Source organism: Sinocyclocheilus anshuiensis, unplaced genomic scaffold (genome assembly GCF_001515605.1).
Source record: "Sinocyclocheilus anshuiensis isolate Anshui unplaced genomic scaffold, SAMN03320099.WGS_v1.1 scaffold1403, whole genome shotgun sequence".
Lineage (NCBI taxonomy): Eukaryota > Metazoa > Chordata > Actinopteri > Cypriniformes > Cyprinidae > Sinocyclocheilus > Sinocyclocheilus anshuiensis.
The window spans coordinates 796,897-806,372 of record NW_015538003.1 but is presented as its reverse complement, the minus strand read 5'-3'; the positions used below and the strand labels follow the sequence as shown (position 1 = coordinate 806,372).

Sequence of the window (9,476 nt, the reverse complement as noted above, 5' to 3'; positions counted from 1 at the left end):
TTACCCACAGCAGCATGTTTAAAGACTGCAAGGGGGGTATTGCTGCTGGCACACCGTGGGCTGATACCCAGGAGTCAGGCAGCTCTGCTTTAATTAAAGGGTGAATTTGCATTTGTTTCTGCTGCTTGTGTTTCAGAAATTTATTTCAAATGGCAATGCCACCCAGTATTATGACCCGAGTGTATTCAGGTATGATGGCGGGACGGCATTGATGGACTATATGCAGAGCTCCAGGAGGGAAGCAGGGCTGTAATCTTCAAAAACGTCTGCGGCTCAACTTTTTTATTTGTATGATAGAATCAGTGTGCCATAACCCCAACAAACACTGTATAGATCCTGCCCTTTTAATTCTTATGTGCAATTGTAAAAGGGTTTCTCAAATGGAAACTGCAGGGAGTTTGAGAGTTGATGAAATGGATAATTAATTAAATCCAGTGTAAAAAAAAAAAATGGGGATGCACAATTAATCGACTTAATCAGCTTTTGCATACATATTTGTTTGCATAATTCACAGTATTTTTGAGGATATAAGTTTGAAGCATTCCATTAGTATTCTGCCAAAGTAAAAGCTTGAAATATTAAGACATAAATATTAGTATTGTAACTGGTATTTAAAAAAAAGTAAAATAATGTAATTTATTTTTTTATTTGACAGTACAATTGTAATTTACAACAGTACTAACTTTTTCCTTTTATAGAGCTAATATAATAATCAGAATCAGCAATAAATATGCATATTAATATTAATGTGCTGTTAAATTATTAACTTAAAATCTTTTTATAAAATATTTTTTGTATAAGGGACGTGGCTGACAGAAATATTTATCAAATATTCATTTTTTTATTTAACAGTACAATTGTAATTTACAACAGTAATAAATGTCAGTCTTCCTTTTTATGATTAGAGTTAAATTAATAATAATCATAATAATGAATAATAATAATTAATGGGCACTGTTTATTTTTAATGACATAAGTTGGATGTCAAACATGATGTATAACAATGGCCAAAATGAAGTTCTTTTTCTACTTTGTGAATTTCCAAAATCCACTGCAGGGCCACGAAGCTCCTTAACATGACTCCCTCTAGTGGATAAAAATGTAACTGCCATGTAACAGCTACAGGTGAACTCAAAGCGACAAAGTATTAATGTGGCCGACTAGCTAGTTTTCTCTAGGCAGAGCAGTAAACAGCTTAAAAATGGTTGTGTCAATAAATTGAGCCGTGAAGATTTCTTTGTTCTGGTCCATAGAATATAAATGCAGAACCAATGACAACAGGAAATGGAATGACACCATCCCCAAAACTTTCAGTTTTAATAAAAAAGTGACAACTCTCTTACAAGTATCACGTGTACCACTTCAAAACAGTACAGGCATAACCGCCTGAACAAGCTTTACTGCAAACATATTTGTGCTAATCCAACTTTACAGCAAGACACTTTGCATAAAAGCATCTGCAAAACATTCAAGAATAGCCAGTTTATGTAATGTATTCAAAAGGCACTTTACAAAGTTATCATACAGACTAGACGTGTTTCACATTTCCAGTGGAATCCTCAAAAAAGTTTGGGAAATTTTCAGCAGAGCAACTTCCTCTTCAATGTGTTGTATTATTGTTGTCCTGTTCGAGTTGTCACTCCATGTGACAGACCTGAGTTCATATTTTAAAACGTCACACAAAGAGCCTGTTGACAGTGTAAGAACAATGCTGAAACTCGCATCTCCGAAGTGCTGAGACAAGCACTCGTGACCACAGCGCAGCAAATGTTCTTCTCTTCCTTGTTCCTGGTTAGTTACAAAAGGAAACACAGTGTTTCCTCTGCAGTGCGGCCCAGTCTTTCACAGAATGTTGAGTTTTTTCACGTTTTTAACACACCTGTCAGTTCAGTATACCATTGATCTCACGGCTGTTCGTCTCATCGTCATGTGTACCCATCAGCCCTCTGATGACCGCGAGACCTGAGGAGGCAGTAATGGATTTGTAATAGGAATACAAGGAAATTAAAGGGTACCCTTTAAGCACATAAGGAAATAATGTGAATAAGTATATTTATTTACAGATAAAAAGCTTAGATAAATGCTACAATTAAGCATACATTGTTATTGTAAAATGCCAGCCAACATTGAGAAAGAAAAGAAAAAGGTTTTACAAAATGTATTTTAACATGCTAAATTAACATAATATGTTAAACAAATTCATTTTTAAAATGGTGCTTTAGATTGAGATTTACTGTGAAAAGCATTATGCAAAAAAAAAAAAATGTAATTCAAAATGTTTTACTGCATAATGTTACTCTAAAAATAGAACATTTTTCAGGTATTTTTAAATTATTTGCTTTGGCTTTTTCCCATTATTTTATTTTGAAAAAAAAAAAAAAGTTGCCTTTACATTATCATGCTGTCTTTATATGGTTCATATGGTCTCTCTCATTAAAAAAAAAACTGAACATGAGGACTGTCAGTTTAAATAGTAATTACAATTTAATACGAGCACCATAATGTAGTAATAGTATTTATCAAAGAACCATTAAAATGGAAATACATTTGTTTTTTCCCTTTCCATTTCACCCCGGTATGTATGGTTACCTCTGGAAATCTAGTTCCCCTTTTAATGTAGAACAAACATCAGCAGCTGTCATCAAATTTGTGTTACCAAGCCATCATATCCACCATTTCAGGCTGGGAAAGATTTTAGTGCTTTAACAACAATGTATTTTTTCCAGGACTCACGTAGGCGAATTGCGATGGGCCAGATGAGAAGGGTAGAGAGACAGAGAGCAGCAACGCCAGCCACACCGCCGGTGACAATCACCATGACAGTGCGGAAAAACCATTTGCAGTCAGAGTCCAGTGTGCTGTAAATAAAGCGCAAAATAATCTGAATAATCTATATAAAACATGAGACAACGAAGAGTTACACTTCCACAGACTATATACACACTACTGAATACACATAGGTCAACTGTAACACACACATTACAACAACCAGTGAATATCTGTCCTAAAATGAGACCAGTAGATAATCATAGCCACTGTGCATTTAAGATTGTATTTGCAGAGAAGCAGGGTATTTAAAGAATCTACATTCCCAGCCACTACCGTCAGGAGTCTGGAATTGGAATGGAAATGTAATTAAAGGGGAATGGAGATGCTGGATTGTACTCACTGACAGGGATGTAAAGCCTGTATTATCATCACTCCAATTCCATTTGCCACCTTATCAGTGAAGCTCATTGCACCGTACACAAAAGCACCACTTTGCTGTTAAAAGAAAGATTTTCATTAGCATTATTGAAAAGTAGTTCTGAAGTGGTTCCTTTAGGGCTCCAGACAGAAGAAAAAAGTATCATATATATATATCATGTTTCTAAAATGACACATTTTGCTTAAAGCCAAATCAACCTTAAAAGAATAAATGTACAAGTCCTCTATCAATAATATTGCTTTTTCCAGTGAAAAAGTCATCTTGTCTGAATCAGGAGAGAAATATGTACAGATATAGCACCGTTTATAAGTGAAAACGTCCTAAACATTTAATGGTGGATTTGTATCTCGCAAGCATGCAGCTTTTCACTTCACAATAAGATGTTAATTGATGGACTGTAGTTATGCAGATTACTTGTGGATCAGTGTGATGTTTTTATCAGCTGTTTGAACTCTCAAACTGACGGCACCCATTCACTGCAGTGGATCCATTGGTGAACAAGTGATGTAATGCTAAATTTTCATTTTTCACTATTCCTTTAAAAAGAGTTCATAAGGGTCATTTGTTGGCTAAATGGGCATTACTGCTTGTGCTGTGCTCATTGCTGCAAAGAAACGCTGGTGAACATTGTGTTCGGTAAAGAGATCATATCTGACGAAACCACATGTGGACAAACACAAAGTTTGTCTGACTGATCTTAGATTTTAAATTACGGTCAGAAATGTTTTTGTCATTTTTGCAACCATTTTCATCGCAGTTTGGGAGCCCTGCATATTTTATTTGAAGTCCATTTGCTCAGGAACTGAATGAGCACATTTTAAAGCTCAGAATGAATAAACAAGCTGATAACCAACCAATGACTTGCATTAATTGCATCTGATGTGTGCAAAGCCCCTCAAAAATAGGTTTATAAGTTATCACTTGATATCATCACATACTCTTTGATCGCCGATGAGTTTGGCAGTCATGGACAGTGACATGACCAGAATGACAGCAGATCCAGCTCCCAGCAGCACGGCGGCTCCATAAACCCGTGTACCCATGTTTGTGTCCACCAAAACCCAAATGGAAAACACCATTATGGGCACAAGGCCTACAAAATAGGCCATCTGCAAAGGCAGAAATTAAATATGAGGTATTTTGAGTCACACTATGTTGAAGCAGTGAGTGAAACTGTGAAAACCTACAGAGGTGCCGATCCATTTGTTAACAGGCTTCATAACCAGAGAAGACACAAACCCACTGACGTACATGACCAGGGGAACAGCTGCAATGTAGTTCTGCAAAAAAGAGAGGATTTTCTGCTCAGTTTTACATCTGCTTTATTGTGCCAGTTCAATACTGGCCAAACCAGCTTCACTGTACACATGTGGTATTGTAATTAAAAGTACAAATACACTATGTTAATATTAGTTTCGTCTAAGCAATGAAAGTCAATGCGCTCCATTGTTCCATTGGATCCGTTTAGCGTTCATTGCACGATCAAAAACATCTTTTGTGTTCCACAGTTATTTTAGTGTTATTTACATACCGTTATAGTGTTTATTCATATTTTAAAATGACATTTTTTAGATATTTACTTTTTATTTTAGTTTAAGTTTTTATAATTTTGTTATGTGCTTTTGTCATTTTTATTAGGGTTGAGAGATTTATTAATAGTTTTAGAGTAAATGACAATTAGAAATGTTTCTTTTTAGGTGAACTATCCCTTTAATATTCTCATGGTTACTGGATTTTGATGATCCACCCAAAAAAACTTTGGTTGGATTTTGTATTGGTAAGTGTCATGTTTCTCACCTTTGGAAGTAATAAGGAGTTTGTCAGATACATTGGGATGTATGTTTGGGACAAATTTACAATCAGTCTTGTGCACATATATTGTACTGCAATCTGGAGTAGGAAAACAAATATACCTTTATTGTTTTTCAACAGCATACTGTGAAATATTTCATAATTAGATGGATTTTTACTTGTTTGTAGTGTACATAAATAAAGCTTTTTGTGTGCGTGTTGATCAGATCTCCATGAGATCACCTGATAGAAGGCAGGCTCAATGAGCCAGTGTTTCCACAGTAGCAGGGGTCCGGAGATCTGGGAAGAGCCGGGGATTGGAGGCTGAGATTTCCCAGTCTCTTCACTCTCCTGAGGCTGGACTCCTTCTTCCTTAGTGCCCAGGTGAAAGATAACGGAGGTAACAGTACCGATGGCCCATATTATGAGTGCCAGATACTGTCACAACAAAGATAAAGCAGATTTTACAAAGAAATTAAATAGTAGATTATATTTCGAAGAATGTTGGTAACCAAACAGTTTCCGTTCCTATTGATTTCCATTGTATTTTTTGTCCATACAATGGAAATTAATGGGAATGGAAACTGGTTACCAAAATTCTTCAAAATATCTTCTTTTATTATTTTCAAAAGAAGAAAGAAAGTCATACAGGTTTGGAAAGACGAGAATTTTTATTTTGGGGTGGAAAATCTCTTTAACTCCGATTGTCTGTTTTCAGCTTGATAGACATCATAAGTAGTAAATCTGTCGAACTGATCTCTAAATTGGGTGTATATTTGCATTTACTCACTCTGAATGTGAGAACATCAACCCAGCCCAGACTCTGGGAAATCGATGGGTCTTCTGTATGTTGGGATTGGAAGCGGAACAAGATCCACGCCACAGCATATACCGCAATGTTTGCCACCACTGTAAAAGCATACCTGTTAAGGAAAGCAAACAATTTTATGTATATCAATAACAAAGTTAAATAAGGCCACAATATGTCTTCCATGAAAGCCAAAGTTTAATTTAAAGTCGCAATGAAATATACGTTTAGTGGTTATTCTTCAGTATTCTGATATAGATTGAAGTGTAGCAGATTATTGAAAAAGAAAAATGTAGGCAGGAACTTGGTTCTAACTATCGGTTGTTGATTGGATGGGTGCAGACAATAAGAAGAATAAAACAATAAGATAACATGAATTTTAAAAAATAGCTAGGGTGATTTTTCATTGCATTCCAACTTTAAAATGAGAAAACCATTTTATAGTTTTTTTCCTGTTATATTTCCAAGACAAAATGTTGCTAATAGTGTCACTGACCTTAAAGTTTGGCAACATTATTTCTCTACACTGGTTGTTTGACTTGAGGAGGTAGTGATACTGTACCTGTATGATGTTAGTTCCACTTTGGCGTGCTCACATGTGACCAGTTCAGGAATGAGCGACAGATGGGATATCTGGGTAGCAGCCCAGCCGAATTGGAAGATGATGATGAATGGGATGGCGTAAATCAGTCCTGCGGTCTGTGGGGTTTTCTCATCACATCCAATGCAGGGATTGAATATGAAGGGAAAGGAGGCAAACACGCTTATTGTTCCTGGGAGGAAATGGACAGTAAACTGAACATCAGTGCTGTGTAATGATGACACTCAGGAAGTGACATCATTTGGACCTTTTCTGCAGCATGATGTTGGTTGGTTGCATTTGTAGTGCCTGTTACCCAAGTTATTGTGAGAAAAACAAAGATACAAAACAAATACCTTTCTTTCATTTATGGTAAATATATTTCATAAATATTGAAACTGGTAGACTATTTATAACTATAACCCAACCCTTTGTTCCAATGGTGCTACTGAGTGACAGCTTAAGGCTAAATTTGCAAACCTGTTTCCCATTCTTACATTTTTATAATTCTTTACAGTTTTGTCAGCTTCAAATATTTCCCTATTGATGTATAACGCCAAACACACGAACCACGTACAAAATGTATAGAAAACAACATTTAGCTTTAGTTTCTGAAATTTACGATCAATTCATTGGGGAAACACTTCCGTTTTTAAGTTTCAAAGCTTTATTTTGTAGCCTATTCGTGGAAAGTGCATCTGACAGTCCCCTGACTACAGCTGACGAGCTTCCGTCTAATTTCCCCGTTTGCTTTTAATATGAATCTTGAAGTTTGCAGGGATTTTTAATGGGGTTTCGGCGGAATACCCCTACTACAGATTATTGTAAAGCACCATGGCAACTTGCTTTTATTTTATAACAGTAATCCTATGGAATTTATCCTATGGGAGTAAAAATTCAAGAAATATATCAGACAAAAATCGGAATGCGCTCCTCCACACACCGATCGAAACAGTCCATTTATTGTAGTTACAAACACAGCTGCAAGTTTGAACTCACACTCTTACCCACTAAATGCCAGGTCTTTCTTTTCCCATACTTCCCACATCCTGGCGTCCGATCGGACTCGTAACCGATGAGCGGAGTGCAGATCCCGTCCGCGATCTGACCGACCAGCAGCAGCGCACCTGCGTTCGTATCCCTGAAACCGAGAACCGAGTGATAATACACCAGTAAATACGTGAACCACATAGACGCGCAGAGGTCGTTGAAGAAATGTCCCACGGCGTACGTCAGGCGCCTGCACACGGGTAAAGTTAGCGGCTGATCGGACATCGTGAATGAAGGAAACGGTAAAGAAAGAGCGACTCTCTTAAGCGCAGCTACCAGTGAGTCAAACGACTGAACAGAACTGAACCCTGAATCCCACTGAAAAGGATCAGAGTGATGCTTTAGTTTGGAAGTAAAAGTGAAATGGTTGCTGCCACTGATTGTTTGCATCCAGCAGTGCCCGTTTTCGGTTTTAATTCTCCATCTCACACCCACGCTATCCAGGGAAAGGGGATGTTACTATGACATGATTTTAATAGACAGCACATGCCCTCTTTTAAAAGAGGAAAGGACAATCTACCAACGTCAACTTTGACCCTGTAAACGAAAACAGCACATTACCAGAACTTAAATTTAAAGGTAAGTTCTGGAAGCAACCAAAACTTAGCTAGGCTACACACAAAAAAAGAAGTTAACATATATAATCAAGTGCAAAAATAAATAAATAAAAGCAATAAACATAAATAATTCAATCAATTTAAATATTTCTAATATATTAACCCATAGGTGGTTGCTTGAGCATTGCTAGGCGCGCTTGAAGCGGAGGAATAAGCAATCAAACAGCACAAATATGTTTTAGTAAAACAAAATCAATTTTTGTTCTGCGTGTAACCAATAAAAGCGGATAAAGTAAAAACCTTTAGAACGTAATAATATGATTATTATTTTACAATGGACATCTACAGCTTCAAATGTTTTTCTAGTTTGAAACAGACGGTGTTAGTGTTCCTAAAATACAAATGAAGAATCTACCAGTTACTAAAATAAAAATGCAGAATCTATTAACCCTAATGTGTTAATAAATGACTAAACCAATCGCCTGATAACTATTCTTTTTTTAAACCTCACAAGATGTGATGCACAGTTGACTCTGAACATACGGTCATATGACATGTGACAATACCCCAGACACTTGGCCATACGACATTCATCATAAAGTAATGATTGTGTCACATCTAGCATTTAAAATACACCAAGTACTAAATGGGTCTAATACGAATGACCAGCAGGTACATTAATGAGTCTGCAGCTTATGAATTGCAATTTAATTAAATCCCATTAACTTTTAATTAAATCTTAATTACTTTTGTTTTATACACACACACTATATGGACAAAGGTATTTGGGACACACCTCATAATTATAAAATGTATGCGTTTCAATCAGATCCACTGCCACAGGTATGTCAAATTAAGCATGTAGCCTTGCAGTCTGCATTTACAAATATTTGTAAATGAAATGTGCTGTTCTGAAGAGCTCATCTGTGCTAGATATCTCACGGTCAAATGTAAGTGGTATTATTGGAAAGCAGAAGTGTTTAAGAACAGCAGCAACTCAGTTACGAAGCATGAGACCATGTTAAGTCACAGAGTGGGGTCATTGAGTGCTGAGGCGCGTGGTGTGTAAAAGTCACCAACGCTTTGCTGACTCCATAGCTGCAGAGTTACAAACTTCCACTGGCATTAAAATCAGCACAGAAATCCTGTGGAGGAGGCTTTATTGAATGGGTTTCCATGGCCGAGCAGCTGCTTGCAAGCCTCACATCAAGTACAATAGCAAGCATCGAGTGGTGTAAAGCACGCTGCAACTGGACACCGGAGCAGTGGAAACTCACTTTTCTGTTTGGCAGTCTGGTGGGCCTTTCTAACTGCATTGTGCCAACTGTTAAGTTTAGTGGAGGAGGGATACTGTTATGGGGCTTTTTTTCAGTGGTCGGACTATGCCTGTTACTTTAGTGAAGGTAAATCTTAATGCTTTAGCATACCAAGACATTTTTGAACAATGCTTTGCTTCCAACTTTGTGGGAACAGTTTGGTGAA

At 36.9% G+C, this 9,476-nt stretch overlaps 1 protein-coding gene across 1 annotated transcript; it reads right to left on the bottom strand.

Annotated features, from left to right (window-relative positions):
- Nucleotides 1–954: 954 nt before the first annotated feature.
- Nucleotides 955–7,860, bottom strand: LOC107677015 (major facilitator superfamily domain-containing protein 12). The gene is made up of 10 exons (XM_016471799.1): nt 7,395–7,860; nt 6,370–6,580; nt 5,790–5,922; nt 5,243–5,437; nt 5,006–5,098; nt 4,396–4,488; nt 4,147–4,317; nt 3,170–3,264; nt 2,734–2,858; nt 955–1,962 (listed from the first exon to the last, which is right to left on the bottom strand). Exons 1-10 carry the CDS (start codon nt 7,825–7,827, stop codon nt 1,883–1,885), a joined length of 1,629 nt encoding a protein of 542 aa, XP_016327285.1. The 5' UTR covers nt 7,828–7,860; the 3' UTR covers nt 955–1,882.
- Between the last annotated feature and the right edge of the window lie 1,616 nt (nt 7,861–9,476).